The 19,217-nt window shown below is 48.2% G+C and overlaps 1 protein-coding gene across 2 annotated transcripts; it reads left to right on the forward strand.

The window, feature by feature from the left end:
* The first annotated feature begins 106 nt into the window (after positions 1–106).
* ADAMTS13 (ADAM metallopeptidase with thrombospondin type 1 motif 13) lies at positions 107–19,002 on the forward strand. Of its 2 annotated transcripts, none has more exons than XM_021543563.3 (29): positions 107–253; positions 541–607; positions 1,411–1,694; positions 1,839–1,980; positions 2,334–2,473; positions 3,097–3,180; positions 3,258–3,382; positions 3,620–3,766; positions 4,117–4,251; positions 4,756–4,906; positions 5,512–5,616; positions 6,045–6,196; positions 6,297–6,360; positions 6,873–6,999; positions 7,341–7,489; positions 8,821–8,941; positions 9,549–9,629; positions 9,889–10,070; positions 10,495–10,630; positions 12,221–12,350; positions 12,973–13,162; positions 13,401–13,518; positions 13,825–13,954; positions 14,780–14,984; positions 15,460–15,757; positions 16,218–16,364; positions 16,828–17,004; positions 17,327–17,511; positions 17,791–19,002. In XM_021543563.3, exons 1-29 carry the CDS (start codon positions 188–190, stop codon positions 17,947–17,949), a joined length of 4,197 nt encoding a protein of 1,398 aa, XP_021399238.2. In that variant the 5' UTR covers positions 107–187; the 3' UTR covers positions 17,950–19,002. The 2 variants fall into 2 exon arrangements, with proteins under 2 accessions (XP_021399238.2, XP_021399239.2); XM_021543564.3 differs by having other exon boundaries at positions 13,404–13,518.
* Positions 19,003–19,217: the final 215 nt, after the last annotated feature.

A 19,217-nucleotide genomic window follows, 5' to 3' on the forward strand; every position in this document is an offset into this window, starting at 1 on the left:
GCGGCCGCGCCGCAGCTGCCGGCGCGTCCCCCGCGGGCCGGCCCGGGGCGCGTTTGCTCGGGCGCTGTTTGTTTGCCCAGTCGCTGTTTGTTTGCTCAAAGGCTGGTTCTGCTCTTCCCTTCCGCTCCACGTGAGGCCTGGGGCCAAAGCTCTCGGTGCTCGGCCGGGAGGGCTCGGCCGGTCCGGCATGAGCGTGAGCTGGGCGCTGCGGGCGCTCGCCGTGCTGCCGCTGGGGCTGTGCTGGCTCCCTGAGGTGAGTCTGGCCTCCGGGCGGCCCTTCAGCAGCGCGGCCGAGAAAACCTAAAACAAACAAACAAAAATCTATAAAAATAAAAATAAGAAGAGACGACCCGCTTCTAAGCCAAACTCCGTCCGCGCTCGCTAATCAGGAAGATGGAGCTGCTCCTTCGTGGAGTAAAGCCGTGAGGGTTTGGCTCTGGGACTGCTGAGCTGTTTGCTGTTGTTCCTTCCAGGTCAGCTCCAGCGCAGGGATGGCCTCGTGGCCATTTGTTTTTGCTCTTATTTTTCTTCTTCTTGCAGAAATTCCTCGGCGCTTTGGATGGGGAAGATGTTCTGTCTTACTTTGGAACCAGCTCAGTGCCTGATGGTATGCAGGGCTCAGTGTCCCCCGGTTTAGAGCACATCTGGCCGGTGGTTTGTAACCCTGTGTGGTTGGCAGTGCTAATTAACAACAGATTAACAACCCCTGAAATGACCAGCATTTGGTGTTTCTGAGTGCAAGTGAGACAACTTGGGTTCAGTGTGAGTGGATGGAGAGATGTCTCAGAGTTTCAGATCCCCTCAAGGAGATGTGTCCAACCTCTTTGCACATTTCTGCTGCACTCCCCATTCTCTGTATGGGTGTTTTTCTTCTGGCAAAAGCTTTAGACTAAGGATAACTTTAAATACATGTTAATTATTATTATTATTTTTTAAAATAAATGCACAAAGAGATTTGAATTCTGGGTCTGGATTGATTGATGATAGTTCAGAATAAAGATGTTTTGAAGTCTCAAATCCCTAAAGGAAGGGTGTTGTCTCTTTGTGAGTTCACCTAGTGCTCATCCCAGTGTCTTTGCATTGTGATAATTCCCACTCAGTAATAGTTAAAAGCTGCAGGAAAAAAACTCAGCCCTTTTTTAGATGAAGTGTTCTCCTTATTGAGAGAGCAAAAGCTGCAATAAATTCAGTGCCAGTTTCTGTGTGTGTTCCCAGTCAGATTATCCTCACTTTAGAATACACAAAAGCACAGAAATTCTGTGAATGGCTGTTGCCACCATGAGCCCAAGAGGCCACAGCTGTCATTTTTAGGGTATTTTTCCTGGGGAAATAAACCTTACACTGGGGATTTGTGTAGCATCCTTTCTCATAACTGCTCCCCTTGTTCTGGTCGTGTTTCATTTCTTCCAGTACCTGAGTTTGTGGTGGCTGAGCCCGCTTGCCCTTGTAAAGAAGAACATTTTGGGCTGAGGCCCTGTCGGGTCCAGCACTGCTCCATCCAGGCCTGGGGGCAGCTCTATGCCTTTGAATTCCTAGAGGACCACGCCCTCCTTTCCTCCTCCTTTGTGAGCAGCCAGGTGGTGAACTCTTCCTTTATTTTACTGAAGAGATTCCCCAGGAGCTGCTTTGCAGGTGGAAAAGCCCTGCAGCCTCCTGGGGCCAGGAGCAGAGTCACTTTCTGTGAAGGGCAGCTGGTGAGTATGAGCAGGAGCAGCCTCTGGGGTTGGCAGCTTCATGCACCAAACGTGTGTGAACCATCCACTGAATAAACCTTTGCCATCCCCATGGGTAGCAAATATCTTTGGAATAACACAGAGGTGCAATTTTGTCTGCTTCAGCGAGGAGTGGTCACCGTGGGTGAGGAGAAGGTTCACATCAGGCCAGTCAGGAGCAAAGATGTGGCTCTGCTGAAGGACCTCGGCTTCTCCAGTCCCCACATCCTCTTCAAAAGTGCTGCAAGAGAGGCAAAGCCAGCCAGAGGTAACAGCCATGGAGAGGGAGCCCTGCTGGAAAAGCTGTCTCCTGGAGCATTGCTTCCATGAGCTCAGAGGAAAAATCTGTGTTTACAAAATCACGAGTAGACTTGGAAAGGTTTCTCGCCTCGCCGAGGTGTGCCTGGCGTGTCTGATGTGGCTGGTTGTTATTTTGATAGCACAGTTGTGTTGCTAAAGCTGCTGGCAGGTGAAAAACACCCCCAGAAGTGGGAAAGCTGAGCAAGCCCCTGCAGAGGTGGACTTGCAGCTGAGTTATTGCAGCCTCTGGGGAGAGGGAGTGGATCTGTAGGACCTTTCATGGTGCATTTGAACCTCCTGGTGTCCCTCTGTGCTGTCCAGCAGGGTGGGCTCCTCCTCGCCTGCGCAAGAGGGCTGAGGCAGCTGTCAAACATCTGGAGCTGATGGTGGTGGCAGGGCCAGATGTTTACTTGTACCACAGAGAGGACACGGAGCGTTACATCCTGGCCAACCTGAACATTGTGAGTGGCTCTGTGCTTGGGATCCTGTCCCAGGCTGTGCCCCAGGCAGCACCTCAGGGTGCTTGGGGTCACCTGTCCCTGGCACAGAGCTCATGTGCAGGGCATTCCTCTGTGCTTCCCTGGGCATGAAATCCCCCAAATTCCCTTGTATAATAGTAAAAGAAGATCTTAGAGGATTTAAAACCCACAGAGAAAATGTAGCTCTTAATTTAATTACTAATGTTGCAACACAGGTAAAGAGTTTTCTCACCCTGTTGCTTTCAGTGGGATTGAGCTAAATCCACTGAATCCATTTTATGTTTCACATTGCACTGTTGTATTTCTGTTGCAGAATTTTCATGTCTCTTTTTTTGCTGTTATTAAGAATTTTTCTCTGTGTGTACAGCAGAAAAGCCTTTAGCATTCACTCTACCCTGTGAAACTTTTCATGCAGATTCTTCTCTCTGCTTCAGAGTATCTGACAAATCTAACCACTTCTCACCTCCTGACGGATTTTTTAACATTTGTAGTGCATATGTTAGTGTTGTAGTTATCTTTGTAATGAGTGCAGCCCAGTTCTTGGGAACTGGGCTTGGGAGTCCCTAAGGCTCATTGTTTATTGAATCCTTTCTGTCTCTTCTTAGGGAGCAGAGCTGCTCAGAGATGCCTCACTGGGGGCTCATTTCAGAGTTCACCTCATGCAAATGCTGGTTTTGAGAGAGCCAGAGGTAAGGGGAGGGCTGTGTTTGAGGCTTGCCCAAGCTCCAAGCTGTTTAGAATGTGCCAACGTGTGCCTTCCCTCCAGGCAGAGGTGAACATCACCACCAACATCACCTCCTCCCTCATCAGTGTCTGTGAGTGGAGCAAGAAGGTGAACCCCCAGAACGACTCTGACCCCCAGCATGCTGACATTGTCCTCTACATCACCAGGTGCTGAGCTCCCTGCCCTGGGAGGGACTGGGAAATAGGATTAGGTTGTTTTATTCAGTTCTGCTTGTCTGAGGACATTTGGTTTTTTAATGCGGAATCCTCATAAAATTGGAGCAGTGGGCACTCATGTCAAAAGAAATGTTGGATAGCTGGCAAAGCTCAGATAAATTCAGCTGTCTGACTTTTTTAGCTGTGAGGGTTCTTTGCTCTTTCCTCTTTATGTCTCCCTTACTTTAGGTTTGACCTGGAGTTGCCTGATGGGAACAAGGAACTTCGTGGAGTGACTCAGTTAGGGGGAGTCTGCTCCTCCTTCTGGAGCTGTGTCATTACCCAGGACACTGGCTTTGACCTTGGAGTCACCATAGCCCATGAGATTGGGCACAGGTCAGTAGGAGACTGCCAGAGCAGCCCAGTAGGTTTTATTCAGGGTAAAACACCCTCCAGTTTAAGAAAGAAGCAAAAGGACCTCTTGACATAAAAGGGAATTCCCCATGGATTATTCTAACCCTTTGGGTCATCATCACAGATTATTTTCGAAAGAGTTCTTTGGATTTCTTGCATTCCTGCATGTCCTGTGACAACTGGAAGCTGCAAAGAGGAGAGAAACCCTTTGTGACAACAGTAGAAGGAAGGGCTGCAGAGGGAGCTCAGTCCTTGCTTAGAGAAGGGAGGCTCTGAGGGAATCCAGCCTCTGGGTTTCTTCTCCTCAGGGCTCTGTTCTGCTTCTGTTACAGCCTTGGCATTGCCCACGATGGAGAGGGGAATGTGTGCAGCAGCAGTGGTTACATCATGGGCTCAGCAGGAAACCACAACAGCATCGACCTCACCTGGTCTCCGTGCAGCCGGGAGCAGTTCCTGGCCCTTGTCAGGTAAGGGAATGGTTGAGTTCTTCAGTTCCCTATGCTGGGGGCTTAGGAGAGAAAAACTCAGTGAAGAAAAAAGTTTATTGAAAAATGAGGAACAGTAAAAAGCTTGGGGTTTGTTTATTTCTTAGCACTTGTTGCTGAGGTTAAACCCAGTTTTTGCTTCATGTTGCTGAAGTGGCTTTGGTTGGTGCCTAACATGCCTGGGCTGGGTTGGATTTCTCAGACACTGGCTCAGCCTGCACATTTTATTTACAACATCAGAGCATCCAGGCACTGCAGGCTGTGCTGGCTGGGTGCAGGACAGGAATGGGATAGAACTCCAGCAGCAGGGAACTGTGAACATCTCCAGGCAGCTGCTGCAACTAAATCCATCCCAGCCCACAGCAAGCATATGTTGTCTGGGAAAGCAGCAGCCAACTCCCAGAGTGAAACTCAGCACAAGTCTGCAAGCATGTCCTTGTCCTCACTACCCACAGCTGGGAAAGTTATTCCTCATGTTTTTATCAGTACAGGCCAAACAAGCTGCTTGAATGACCTGCCGGACATGGACGGCAGCATCCCGGGGTGGAAGCCTGGCTTGTACTATGGAGCAGATGAGCAGTGTAAAATTGCCTTTGGGAGTGTGGCCACAGCTTGCACCTTTGCTGACACCAATGTTGTAGGTAGAAAGTTTGTCTGTCTTGCTAAAGGCAGCAGGGAAATGTTCAGGAGCCAAAATTCGGGAGAACTGGCTGGCAGCATTTTTATTCTGAAAGGATTGAAGGTGCTTTTCTTGGCAAAGCTTTCAAAATGTTTCCCTTCTCTTCATCACCTCCTTCCTCCACATAAATCTCCTGTAAGGTTTACACAGTTGGGTGCTGTTGTGCACAGCTGGCAGTGCTGGGTGCACCCACTCAGGGTCCTGCCTTGGGGAATTCTTGTTCACTGGATTCCTCCAGCTTCCCTGCCATGGCTGAAATCCCTTTGTCTGGGAAGCACAGCGTGTTTAATAGCTGCCATCTGGACATGTTTTGTTAATGAGAAAACACTAAGGTGGGTGAAAATTTAATTGCTTCAGTTGATCATCTTCCAGCATTGCAGCTGGTGATCACTACAGTGATGATCTTTTGACTTGCCCACAGCTTTTGCCCAATAGCAGGAAAAGTGAAGGAACTTGCATTTTTGGGTGTCTGGGAGAAAACCTGGGATGTGCCCTGTTTAGACTTTTGGGACTGTGTTGTTGAGCCTGACTCCCTGAACTCTCTGATTTTCTTGTCACACCAGGACATCTGTAAAGTTCTCTCATGCCATGTACAGCCAGCAGACAAATCCAGCTGTACTCGGCTTCTGGTTCCCCTCCTGGATGGAACTGAGTGTGGGATCAACAAGGTAAGGAGGCTCCCACCAGGAGTGGGTGTGGGGGCTGTGGGGCTCAGACAGAAAAGCTCTGTCAGTGTCTGGAAGGTACCTGGCACTCACTGCCCCTTGGCCAGGGAGCTAAAACGAGTCCTAAACTGGTGCCATTATGTCCTGATCTTGGTCTTTCCATCTTGTCTTTATCTCTGGAGTTGCTTTGCAGTTCTACAGCCTGATACCTGAGCTCTCCTACTGGAAATGCCCTGCCTGCTCTTTGCTTTGACCCCAGCCTCATGTTAGACCCTAATTAGGAAGGGGACTCTTCAGCCTCTTGTCAAAAGGTGCCTCATTCACCCCAGGACTCTGTTACTGGCCTGCCAAAGATGGGGACTCGTGCCAACCTTTTAGATCCCAGCCCTGCTGTGCTCACTGCTGCCAGTTCTGTGTGTTCTTGATCCTAGTGGTGCTCCAAGGGTCAGTGCAGCTCTCTGGAGGAACTGAACCCCATGGCTGTGGTCCATGGGCACTGGTCTGCCTGGAGCCCCCTCTCCCCCTGCTCCCGCAGCTGCGGCGGGGGGGTGGTGCTGAGGCAGCGCTTCTGTAACAACCCCAGGTGAGACGTGGGGACCTGCCTGTGCCCAGGGCCTCGGGGCTGCCTCTTCCTCTTTGCCTGGGACAAACCTGCCTCTGTTGAGGAATTCTGTCATTTCCAGGCCTGCTTTTGGAGGGCAGGAGTGCCACGGGGCCAGCATGCAAGCAGAGATGTGCAATACACAGGTAATGGAGCTCAGCATCATCTGAACTTCTGTCTTACTGTTGAGCCCTTTGAGGGCTGGGTGTTTTGTGACTGTCCTTCCCACAGCTGACTGCTCTGGTAAAGGTCTGGTATACAGGCTCCATCTGTCTGACAGCAGGAGAGGTATTTGTGCCATGGAAGGCAGCAGGATTATTTAATAGCCTTGTTCACATGTAATGAAGCATTTTCTCTATGCCCCATAGCAGGACAGATGCTGAGAAAATAGAGACTCACAATGATGGTTTTCTTCAGATGGGCTTTCTTATATTGTTCCTGTTTTCCTTATCTATTTATTTTGTATAAATTGCAAAGATATCAGCTTCCAAGCACAATTCTCTGCATATCCTGCAGCCTTCCTTTAAAGTGGTTTTCTTTCTTTGCAGTTGTTTGGGTGTTTTAATCACCAGCCAGTGCATTTTGCCTTTAGCTTGAGGGTTGAATGTCAGTGCTCAGTCACTTCCTTTCCTTACACAATTATCTCTCTGGGATCCAGGCCTGTCTGATGACCCAGCAGGACTTCATGGCTGAACAATGTGCAGCAACAAATTTAAAGCCACTGTACCTTGATGTAGAAACACCATCCTTTTATACCTGGACCTCTGCTGTTGGCTTTGCCAAAGGTAAGGAATGTCTGGAACCTCAGTTTGTGCTCATGGGCCTCTGTACTTTGGAATGAAAAGGCTGTTTCACTGAGTGTTTTAGTTTTCACATGAAACCTGGGTGCTTTCTGAGAGATCATAGAATCCCAGAATGGTTTGGGTTGGAAGCGACCTTAAAACTCATCCCACCATGGCAGGGACATCTTCCACTATCCTAGGTTGCTCCAAGCCCTGTCCAGCCTGGCCTTGGACACTTCCAGGGATGAGAGTCCACAACCTCTCTGGGTTTTTTCCCATTGCCTGGTGAGCAGCCATGTGCCTTCCTGAAAGAGTAACTCCTTCCTTGTGCCTTCCTGCTCCAGGGGACCTGCTCTGCAAGCACATGTGCAGGGCTGTGGGCAAGGAGTTCATGGTGAGCCGTGGGGACAGTTTCCTGGATGGAACCAGGTGTGAGCAGGATGACACGGAGCACCACGGGAATCTCCATCTGTGTGTCATGGGGAGGTGCAGAGTAAGTGACTGAGGAGTCCAGGTGAGCCCCTGGCAGGTGGTCTGCACCACAGGGGTCAGGGGAAATAACGCTAGAAAAAAACATATTGTCCCAAACAGCAGAGTGAGCTTTTCTCAGAAGAGAGTTTTGTTCTCGGTGTGTTGGATGGACTCCAAAAATCTACTCTTCTGTCTGTGCATCCAATGCCCTCTAGATAAGACATTCTGCTAATTATGCAGTAAACACACAGGGCTATTCATCCCTAATCCAAGAAGCAATTGGTTTATGTGTTGGTGGAAGAGACATCATTAGCTGCTCAGCTTGCCTGCTGTAATTAGCCCCATAAAATGCTGCCTTGGAGGGAAGTTCCATGAATTGAATCACTGAGTGGCAAGATAAGGAGCAAAACCTGGGCATCACAAGTTGACAGATTGATTTTTGGACCATTGCTGATCAAAACTGAAGTCTAACTTGTGGAGTTTTTTCCTGGACTGGACCTGAGGAAGGCATTCTTTCCTGATGACCTTGGATACAACTCCCCCGCTCTGTCTGCATTTTAGGAACTGCTCAGTGCTGACCCGCCTGGATGTTTTCTGTTGTTTCTTTACATTCCCAGAATACTCTTTGTAAATTTTATGTTTTTCTCATTATCTTCATGCTCACCATGTTTTGTGAAGTGTTTCCCCCTGTGAACAGCAGAGGGTGTAGGCACAACCTGTTCTGATTTTGGCTCTTTTATTGGCAGCAGTGATAAATATGCATGTTATGGCAGCTTCCAAAGCCTGGGATCAGTGGCTGCACCATAAATTCAGCAGTTGCACATGTTTTGCTGTTAAGCCTGCTGAGATCCTCCTGCAGCTTTGTGTAAATTAGTCTTGTTCGTGGGAATGGGGATAGAATCTCTCTTTTGAGTTCCATGGGACTGAAGTGATGTGAGCTAGGTTTGGCTTTGGAGCCTGGGGAGCTAAAGATTCCTTTAGAACCTGCCATTCATGTTTAGTGTTCTCTTGGGCTTTTGTTTTTTCCTCCCTTCCTCCCTCCCTCCAGAAAGAGTTCATAGAAGAGAACACAGAGCTTTGGGTTTAGGTCACAGGAGAGATTTTTTGGGCTGCTTCTTATGGGAAAGAAAATGTCACAGTTACTGAGAGTTGTGCTCTCAGCTAAAATCTCCCAGTCCCTGACTTTGCACACTGCTGTCCAGTGGCAGCTCTGGGTACAAACACATCTTTTCCTTTGTCCTCCTAAATCTAGATTCCAAATGAAAAGGGCAGTTGCAGGAGCTCAGGAATGTTGCTTTTGCTCACTTGTTTTCTCAGAGCAGGCCAGGCTGACAGACTCTCCTCTCTGCTCAGGCATTCGGGTGTGATGGCCAGATGGGCTCCAGGGAGGCCATGGATGCCTGCAAGGTCTGTGGGGGTGATAACTCCACCTGCACTGAAGTGAGTGGATCCTACACAGAAGGGAAAGCTAAAGGTGTGTAGTCCTCCCCCTCAGCTCTGTTTGTGTGCAGTCAGTGTTCCAAATCTTCTGTTTATTACTTCTCCCTTCTGCTTGGTTTTATTTTATGGAGGGTATGGAGATGGATTTTGGGTGGTCAGTGCTGAAGAAGGTAGGCAGAATGCCTTTTTTTTTGTCATAATTCTCAGGATGTGGGTCAGAAATGTAACTGCTTGGGAAGTCCCATAAATTGTTGGGTGATATCAGTTCACAGAATCATAAATATCCCAAGGGATCCACAAGAATCATTGGGTCCAACTCCTGGCCCTGTACAGGACAACTCACCAATGCCATGATGTCCTTGAGAGTGTTGTCCATGCTTCCTGAGATGTTCAATTTGGGAACTGGTCTGGCTCTTGCAGTCTCATGTAGAAATATTAGCAGAGAGCCTGAAAAGAACCAAAGAAATGTGAGAACAGGTTACAGAATACAGCTCAGTTGTGTTTGCTGTGTCACCATCACTGTGTTCAAGGCAAGGAGCAGGGTCAGAATGAATTTAGGAGCTGAGCTGCAATCCCCATCCTTTCTCACAGAGTTTCAGTGATGGAAGGTGACCACATCTTTCTCCTTTCCACCCTTCCAGAGTATGTGACATTTCTGTCCCTGCCCTACAACACCACCTCAGTCCATGTCACCAACAGGAGGCCTCTCTTCACACACCTGGGTGAGTGGGATGAAAAGGAGAGGAGGGGATACGGGTAGGGCTGAAAGGAGTCTGTGTAAACAAAGAAATGGAATTTTTGGTGCTGCATTGTGCTTGTGGGAGGCTCTCCAGTGGGAAGCTATAGGAGCCATGCTCCATGGGATGCCAAACTTGGATCAAACTGGTTCCTCCCACATGGGCAGCCAGCAGCTGCCAGCACCAGGGGATCCTGGTGACCACATCATGTCTCTTAATCTCACTGCTCCTCTGGCTTCTCCAGCTGTGAAGGTTAAAGGAGAGTACGTGGTGGCTGGAAAAGGAAAAATCTCACTGAATGTCACCTACCCGTCAGTTCTGGAGGACAACCAGATCAAATACCAAGTGTTTCTCACCCAGGACAACCTGCCAAGCCTGGAGGAAATCCATGTGGATGGGCCAACGCAGGAAGAAATTGAAATACAGGTGAGTTAAAGCAGCAGAGTTGGAAGGGGGCCAGTCAGAAGTGGCCTGGTTTGGGTGGCTTTGCTCAGAATCCAGGTGTGGTGGATTCAGGTAACTTCATGTCCAAGGCTAGGGGAGATGGTGCTCGCTGAAGACTGATGGTATTCCTTTTCTTGGGAATGGCTGGGGGTTGGCTGCCCACGGGCAGGACTGGGAGTGATTGTGTGGACAAAACCACGCTGAGTTAAACCTTCTGCTTGGCTTAGGCACTTTCAGTGCCCAAAATTCACAGGGTGGCTGCTCTGACTGCGTCTGGTGGGGCTGAGGCATTGCAGTGAGGCTCAAGATTAGATGGAAAGAAGGGAGACTGGAGCTTCTCCTTCCTCCATCCTGAGAAATAAATCCTAGTTTTCTTCTGCACTGACCACAGTTTTTCCTTCCCCAGGTCTACAGGAGGTACACAAAAGAATATGGCAATGCCACCAACCCAGACATCACCTTCAGCTACTTTGTCCCCAGGGAGAGCCTGACCTATCTGTGGATTCCTCAGCAAGGCCCCTGTTCAGTGACCTGTGGGGAAGGTGAGGCAGCAGGACTCAGTCTTTCCTTTTTATGGAGACTTCTCCTTTGGTCTGAACTGAATTTCAAAGCAGATTGCTGGAAATGATTGCTAGTGTTCGACTGAACCAAAAGAAAAAGTGGTGGAGCTTTTAATTTAACTTAACTTAGAATTAAATTAACTAACCAGCAAATGAGCTGAATCATCAAAATGATAGTGAAAATGTTTGATCATGAAGAGGATTTTTAAATAGGTTTTAACTGAATTCTTAGTTTTAAGACAAAATCATTTTCTCAGATTTTTCAAAGTTACTGAAGACTGTAATTTGAAGTTGGCTAAACATCAGAAGTCTGAGACCAAAGGGTATCTGGTGTCTAACTAAAGCCTCAGAGCTAATTATGAAACTTCCTTCTTTGAATTCTATTCCTGTGCCATGGCTAATCCTTTCTGTCTCCCTAAAGGAATCATAATGCAGATTGTAACAGCTCACTCTGATAGATGGCCTGACATCTTGTTTGCCAGATAATTCAGATGACACTGTCAGGCCTCTCAAGACTTCTGTGACAAGGATTTAGAAAATGCAATAATGAATATTTATGTAAGTCAATCTACACAACTAGTTATGCCTGGAGAGCTTTCCTCCAGCAAATCCCCCAGGTGAACTGATTGCTGAATCAGTTCAGCCTGAAGTAAAGAGCTCAAAATGCTCCAGAGCCTCCAGCTAAGGCAGCCACAAACAGGAAAAAGAACAAGAAACTCAGGACTAAACTAACAGAAAGTTGGGAATCTGGGCTGAAACTGCACCTTGAGAGCTGAAAGTGATGCACAGGCCCTCCTTAGCAATAGTCATGATTTGAAAACAAGGAGGGTAGAGCAAAGATAAAGGCTGCTGATAGATTCTGGACATTTGGTGCTCAGGGTCATGCTGCTTGAGATTCAGGAATGCCTGCCTCTCCTTGTAGCCCATTCACTGAAAGGAGACTCCTTATGGCTTTGCTTGTAATTTCTTTGAGTTTGGCTTTTCATCTGCTTTGCTTTTTGTGTTCATTATTGTTAAAAATCTTCTTTATAGCTGTAGCTTATGAATATTTCATTCCTTGCCTGCTGCAGGCACTGGAAGTCTCCAGTTTCTCTCCCATTACCTCTGGTTTTGGCTGTTGATGATGCTTTTGAGGAGATTGGTGCTGTTTGAGCACGAGTTCTGTGTGATGATATTACCTGGTCACTTCTACACAATGGCATTTAAAACCTCCTAGAGTTTATTTTGCTGTCCCTCATCAGTCAGATCATTAGAAGTAATTTGTTCCAAATTATGGTTGGTATCTTTGTACTTTCAAACAGCTTAGAGCAACCTTCCCATTTTGGCAGTGGGTTATCAATGAAACTTCTCCTCTGCTAGGGTGCTCACCTTGGAAAATCACTTTAAAACTCTTGAGGGAGGTTATAGCACAAAGAAAGGGTTTTTGTGTTTACAGGAAGTCTGAACTCCCACACAGCCCATTTTCTTACCCAGGTGATAAGTAAAGCAAAACCACTGCATCTTCCTTCCATAGCAGAAGGGAGCTGTTCACTTTGTGTTATAACTTCAATTCCTTTTCCTTTTCTGTCCCAGGGGTGCAGCCAGTGGCTCACGTGTGCTTTGATCAGACCAAGAATGAAGTAACAGAGGATCAGTGGTGTCTGGAGCTGCCCCAGCCCCTCCCAGAGCACAAGCCCTGTGCCATGGGGCCGTGCCTCTACAGGTTGGTGCTCCTGGGAGCTCAGCTCAATTCCTGCTTTGCTCTGCCACTTAACCCAGGCTCTGCATTTGTGTTGTGCAAGGTCAAAAAGAAATATAAGTAGGAAGTAGTTGTCTCATAATTATAATGGGGTAGCAGATCCCAAACCGTGTTCTGTCTTTCCTGGTCCTGTGAGATAATTGAGATGTCAGTTGAAGGAATGGGAAATAATCCTTCAGTGTTTTACAGTAACCTGCTAAATGAAGATATTTAAGGGTATATCCAGAAGAAGATGCCTCTCACATCCTTTCCAAGATGGTGCCAACAAAGAGGGTTGATCCTTGTGTTGATTATTTGGGAAGGAGGACCAAGAGCCAAGCCTGCTCAGACATTGCCCTCAGAGACCTTTTAGTATTCAATAAAAAGTGATTGCACTGAGAACTACAGCCCCTTAGCTTATGTGCTTTAAGTTCTTGAAAACTGTCAGTGAAAGGAGTTAAATTGTCCCCTCAGTCACATCCAGACAAGGCTTTTGAAGCAGAGAAACTGAATATTCTGCATGACCCATTTCTGTAACCAGTGGCCTGAGTAAAAAACCTCCCTGATCCAGATGGGAAATGGAGTGATGCAGCTGCCTCCCATTTAGGTGGAAGATATCTCAGAGAGATGAATGCTCTGCTGTCTGTGGGACTGGAGTTGCCCAGCAGAACCTGACCTGTGTGCAGTTCCATGGTGGCCTGGAGACTGTGGTGGATGACAGCCTGTGCCCAGCAGAAGAAAAACCCCTCTCCCTTGTGCCATGTGTGGTCAATGTCTGCCCTTTGGGCTGGGACAAAGTGAGTTTGCTGGCTTGGCTTTTCAGGAGCCTCACTGGGAGCTTTGCACTTTTGTCCACCAGTTAAGAACCACCAGCTCACTCCTGGAGCATGGAGGGTGCTTTACACCACTGCTCTGCCCAGTTAAAAGTTCATCCTGTCACTTTAGTCAGCTCCATCCCTCTTTAATTATGCTGCTGGATTCCTCAGTTCATTGTGGTGGTTTGTTGAGGGCAGCTGTTTTTTGCTCTGTTCTGAGGAGGAAGATGCACACTCACTTCAGCCTCTGGAGTCACTTGGGCTTGTCCAGCTGGAAAATCAGACTGTGTATGTCTGGAGCCCTGTAGCTGGGGAGTGTTCTGTCTCCTGTGGTAGAGGTGAGGCCTTTCTGTGCTGCAGGGAAATGTTGCTTGGCTGTAGGTGTGAGTTCAGTGCCTGGGAACCTCGGGGCCCAGCTGGTCTTTCCCCCTGTACAGTTCTAAGGGTAGCTGTAATCACAGTTTTTTTGGAACAGAATAATTTAGAGGGTGGTCTGGCTGTGCTTCAGAGCTGGGGGGATGAGTGCAGTAGGAGTGCCATGGCTTGGGCAGAGCTTGTTTGTTTTGTACACACAGATGTGACATTTCTGACCTATTTTCAAACCTTGCATCCAAACCACACAGTCAGATTGCTTCCCTTTCTAGGTAAGACTCAGCTGCACTATGTTTGTGTGGCTTTTGACACCAAAGAAGAAACCCAGGAGGAAAACTGTCAGCCAGTGCCAAAGCCAGAGAGCAGGGTGGAAGTCTGTGATCTCAACCCCTGCCCACCAAGGTAAAGCAGTTACCAGAGACAATGAGACAGTGAGGGGTCTTTCCTTCTCTCTCTGTTTGCAGGGACATGGTAAAGAAGGGTCAGGCTCCTCTTCCCTTCTTTGGAAGCACAGCCAGTTGCAAAAACCATAGCACTGCTCCACACTCAGTAAACTCAAAGTCTTTCCTGAGCTGGTAGACCTCAGGCAGCAATCAGGGTAGTCCTCAGAGTCTGAGTCCAGAGAAAAAACTGAAGACCTCTCAATCCCTTGTTACTCTGGGAAAGCAGGAGCAAATCTATAGCTGCAAAAGGTGGTGACACGTTTGCCAGCTGTACAGTTTCCACAGAGCATCAAGGAAAGTAGCAAGAATTAAATACTCTCAGAATCTGGAGCAGCTGCTCTGAAAACTGAAGGAAATGCATTGCACTTTCCTTAGGAATTGTGGTGAGCTTGCCCTGCCCTATTTGCTGTGAGACTGGAAAGCTACTGCAGCTTTTCTTACAGGATGCCACTCCCAGGGGTCTGATCCTGATCTGAGAGTTCAGTGGTGTGTGTGTTTTGGAGGGAGATAAGGTTGTTTCTTCAGTTAAGCCTGTGTGTGTCACTCTGGGGAGGGCAGAGTAAGGGTCAGTGTGGATTTGAAATCTGTGGGCTCCTGACAAAATGGGAATGCCCTCTGTATCCAATTCCAAAGCTGCTCCAGCCTGCATTCCAAGTACCACAGACCATGTGAGGCAGAGGATGAAGAAGGAGGAAGGGTGAGGGAACTGCAGTGCCTTTTCTGCAGTGAGAGACAGGGTGGGGATTCATCACCAACTCACTTTTCGTCCTCCCTGCCCTGTCAGGTGGAAGGTAACTCCAGCTGGGCCCTGCTCCTCCAGCTGTGGGCTGGGCTTAGCAGTGCAGCTGGTCACCTGTGTGCAGACCCTGCATGGCCAGGAGGTCTTGCAGGAGGAACATTTGTGTCCTGTGGCAGAGAAGCCCCTCACCAGTGTCCCCTGTGTCATCCGCACGTGCTCTTACGAGTGGAGCTTCAGCGAGTGGTCAGAGGTACCTGCTCCCCCTCAGATGCAGAAGTTTTCCACCTCTTCCCTTCCCTGGAGGCTGCAGGGGAGAAATAACTTCTGCCATGTCTGTTAGCTTCCCACAGAAATGCTGAACTGTTTCCAGGGGTGTTTTCCATCTTTTCCCCTGCCCTGTGTTTAGCAGCCGTAGGTTTGCTTCCCACCTTCCTCAGCTCAGGTTTTGGCTGCAGCTTAGAAATGGTTTTGGCATGTTTTCTCCTGGAATGCTGATATTTTGGGATTTTTTTTAGGAAGAGGTTCTGCAATTTAAATATATAATTTGGAAGGTCCCCTGGAAAGTGGGGTATCTTATAGCTGATGTAATGAGAGCACTGACAGGGCAAATAGTAGAAGAGCATCAGTGAATGCCCCCCAGATAATGCATGAACTTATCCATTCATTTATTTCCAAATACCACCTGGAATGCTGGGATAAAAGCCTGTGGGTTTGTTCTTTTGCAGTGTTCAACAACCTGTGGGAATGGCATTCAGACCAGGCAGGATTTCTGCCTCAGCTCTCTGACCCACAAGGCCGTGAACCCCCTTTTCTGCCGGCGCTTCCCCAAGGCCATCGTAGTGCGTGGCTGCTCCGCAGGGCCCTGTCCTGAGCAGGAGGGGACCCAGTCCCCTGGGGCAGAGCTGCAGCCAGTGCCACCAGCCACACACCTGCCAACAGCAACAGCTGCCCCAGAGCACAGACACAAGGACCTGGATGTCCCTCTGTCTGCTGGGCCCTGGGAGCAGACAGAGCCCAGTGGAGGTGAGGAGGACACAGCCAAAAGGAGCTTCTTGTGTGCAGCTGGGCTGTGGGGATCCTGCTGCCAGACAGGGGTAGGGAGGGAATGCATCTGGCTGGGAGGGAAAACCTGCTGTTCCAGCATGTCCATGTTACCTGAGCTAGGAACAAAGACTCGCTTCCCCGTGCTTCCCAAATCTCTTCTGACTTGGGAGCCTGTGGGACAGCAGCTCAAGGCTTCAGGGAGTGTTCAGACAACACGCTCAGGCACATGGTGTGATTGCTGGGGTAGTCCTGTGCATGGCCAGGAGCTGGACTCCATGACCCTTGTGGGTCCCTTCCGACTCAGGATATTCTGGGATTCTATGACTCTTCCTGTGCTTTACCCAGAATACGAACCTTATCTGTTCATTGTGCCCCAAAGGGAATTGTTTTCCTGTAGTTCCTTCTGGGTGTTCCTTTCTCACCTGTCTCTGCTCTCCAGGAGTCTGTGGAAAGCTGTTTCTCAATGCCACTGGCATCATCAACATGACAGGCGTGGAGAGCAGGGACTGCACGGTGGCCATCGGGCGTCCCCTGAGGGAGGAGATCTTGGTGACCATCCTGGAGAGCTCCCTCAACTGCAGTGCAGGTACTGCCTGGAGCTCTGGGGTCCAGCCTGGCCCTTTGGCAAAGCTGCATCTCAAACTGCACCTTTTCTGGTGCCTTGAGAAGCTCTGGCTGCCTCAGAGCCTCTGTAATCTCTGAAACCACTTTACTGAGTTTTCCTGTTCCAAGTTGTTGCCAGATGGAACAAAATGAAGATGCTGCTTGTCCTCCCCTCACACAGTGGTTTCCTACCTGTTTTATTGGTAGATATGAGATGAAAGGAGCTTATGGGGTTAAAGAAGCTGCTTGTTCTGGCCTGTTATAAAACTAATGTACCCTCTAGCTGGAATCAGCAGTTAGATTACTTAACTGGCCTGTTCTCATGACAGATTTTGATAAGATAGAAACAAGATGCAGAAATTACTTGATTCCAGACCTGTCTAAGAGAGACTTTGGCTTTTACTTAAAATAAAAGTGTTTCTAGGCCCTGTGCTCATCCGTTCCAGGTGAGGTCCTGCTGTTTTCTGGGCGAATGATGTGGCGGACAGGCTGCAGGAAGCTCCCTCTGTCCCTGATAAATTCCAGAACCAACACACTGATTGTGAAACAGCGTGTTGTGCTGCCAGGAAACGGGGTCATTCTGCAGTACAACAGCAGAACTGCAACCAAAAAATATTACCAAGGTACTGGACTGAAAGCTTTGCTCTTGCTTTAGATTAAGGTTCACAGAGTTCCATTAATAGTGGTTGCCTATGGAAATCTATGGAAGCCTTGCTTCATTTTTAGCAACAATGCCCTTCTTGAGGAGTGTTGGAATCAGTATTAATTGTTGACTCCCCCTTTGTTTTAAAGCAAACCCCCTACAGGTGTTTGCTGATGCTTGAAGATCCCCAGCTGAAAATCCCTAAAGAAACTATTCTGCCTGAGCTTAATTTAAATTATTTCTTTCTTGGAGGTGCTGGATACTTCTCTAAGCCATTTTCTCTCCTCCCTCTGCCCTGTCAGACTGTGACCAGCAGCTGTTTGGCCCCCAGGGTGAAATAGTGGCTCCTGTGCAGCTGCCTGCTGAGAGGCAGGAGGGGGTGTGCCGCACTTTCATCACGGTGGCTCCTCGGCAGCGCATCTCCATCCGTGCCCTCAACGCTGACCTGGGCCCTGAGGGCAACCAGACTGACTTCAACTACATCCTGGTGAGGAGGCAGCAACCCCAGTGGGATGATTTGGATGGGAGCAAACCCATCTCCATTCGAGATTTCCACCCATAGTTCAGTGACAAATCAGGGCCTTGGATCTCTGTTGTGTTCCCATCGCTGATGGGAACGTGAATTTCTGATATCTGCTGTATTTCTTCTAACCTTTGTAGCACAGCTTTTCCCTGAGTGACCAATCTGCAAGTCTCCAGTGTTTTTTAGGCACTTATTTCATGTCTAGCCTGCTGAGATAAAATGGTTTGTTTTTTCTTCCTGCAGGTCCGAGATGTCAGCACCATGAAGACTGTGGTGTTCCATGGGAAGCAGCAATTCCTGTGGCAGTCAACAGGAAGCCAAGCTGAAATTGAATTCCACGAAAATGTTAAGGATCACAGAACTCATTTCTGGGCTGAATATCATGCTATTGAGCCCAAATAAAAGCACTGCCCTGAGAAAGGCCCAGCTGGTCACTACTGCCTGCTCACAGCACACATTTAATCTTCTTGCAACTGCTTCTTCATCTGCTGAGTAAGAACAATGTCTACTGACTCCTTTGGGATCTCAGTCTTGATAAAGATCATACAAAAGACATGTAATCCCCAAATATTTAGCAAATCTTCCTTTCTGTCTGATTTGGTTGGCATTAATGCACTTTACATGTCTGCAGGAGGTGACTTGGGCACTGCAGTGTGTCAGGGTCCTGCTTCTGTAGTGTGGTGGGGCCTTTTGGGAGAGTCATTTGATTTCTTGGTGTTCCAGTATAAACCTCTGTACACCACAAATAATGTTTTAGCCATTAAATTCACTGTCTTTCAGTGTAAATGCCCCTCAAAACTGAGGCACAGTGAAGTTCTGGAATGGAGTAAAGAAGGCAGAGATGTGTATGAGGATAAACTGCCAGCACAAGGAGATGTGTGGGGTGGGCACATTAGTGCCACACTAGGGCAGGTCACTCAAAGCTTGAATGTTTTCAGAAGTTGGCTGAACTGAGGCACTGCTGGGCAAGCCTTGGTGACAGCTGGCTTCATGTGGGAGGACTAAATGACATCCTGAGGTCTCTCCCCAGCCACCCTTTCTGTGGTTCTGCTGTTGGATATCTGACAGTGATACCACCACTTCTTTTCTGTGAGAAAATGAAAGAATGAATGCCAGGTTTGACTTGGATAAGAACAGCAGCTGTGCTATCAATCTGTATCTTCATTTGACAAGAACTATGGTTGAGGCTGATGGACAAGCTGTGGCAGGAAGAGGGATTTTAGAGCAGTGGCAAATATTCACACAAGCTTCATTTAAATGTATTTTTTAGGTTATTTCTTTTTTTTAGTATCTTGAACATTGGGCTGTGCTTTGGTCCAAATCTGTCATCCTCCTCAAAATCACAATATACTGCTTAAAGGGTCTTTTCTGCACCTGGAGTCTGGCTGGACACATCTGCACTTGCTCTTCATGCTGGATGCAATAAATGGTTCTGCCTGGGCAGCTTTAACCCTGCTCCTGCTTTCTCTCAGTTGGATTCTCTGACATCCTTCCACAACCACAAATACTCTTCTTAATTAATAGCTGTTTTTTTGCTGGTTAAACCTGGAGTTTTTTGCTTGCCAGCCTCCAGATTTACGTTCCATTCCTGGAGGAGCCAGAACATAGATTCCTGAAGTGAGATCCTCGAGGAGCTGGATACATCAGCTATCCCTCTGCAGTGCGTGGGT

The sequence above is a fragment of the Lonchura striata genome, chromosome 22 (assembly GCF_046129695.1).
Source record: "Lonchura striata isolate bLonStr1 chromosome 22, bLonStr1.mat, whole genome shotgun sequence".
NCBI classification, from domain to species: Eukaryota; Metazoa; Chordata; class Aves; order Passeriformes; family Estrildidae; genus Lonchura; species Lonchura striata.

What these genes read in the sequence shown, in the direction of transcription:
- ADAMTS13 (XM_021543563.3), top strand. Translation starts at nt 188, where the DNA reads ATGAGCGTGAGCTGGGCGCTGCGGGCGCTCGCCGTGCTGCCGCTGGGG. An exon ending in GTGTCATGGGGAGGTGCAGA is followed by an intron (nt 7,490 to 8,820) that starts GTAAGTGACTGA and finishes CTCTCTGCTCAG; the next exon opens with GCATTCGGGTGTGATGGCCA. An exon ending in AACCAAAAAATATTACCAAG is followed by an intron (nt 17,005 to 17,326) that starts GTACTGGACTGA and finishes CTGCCCTGTCAG; the next exon opens with ACTGTGACCAGCAGCTGTTT.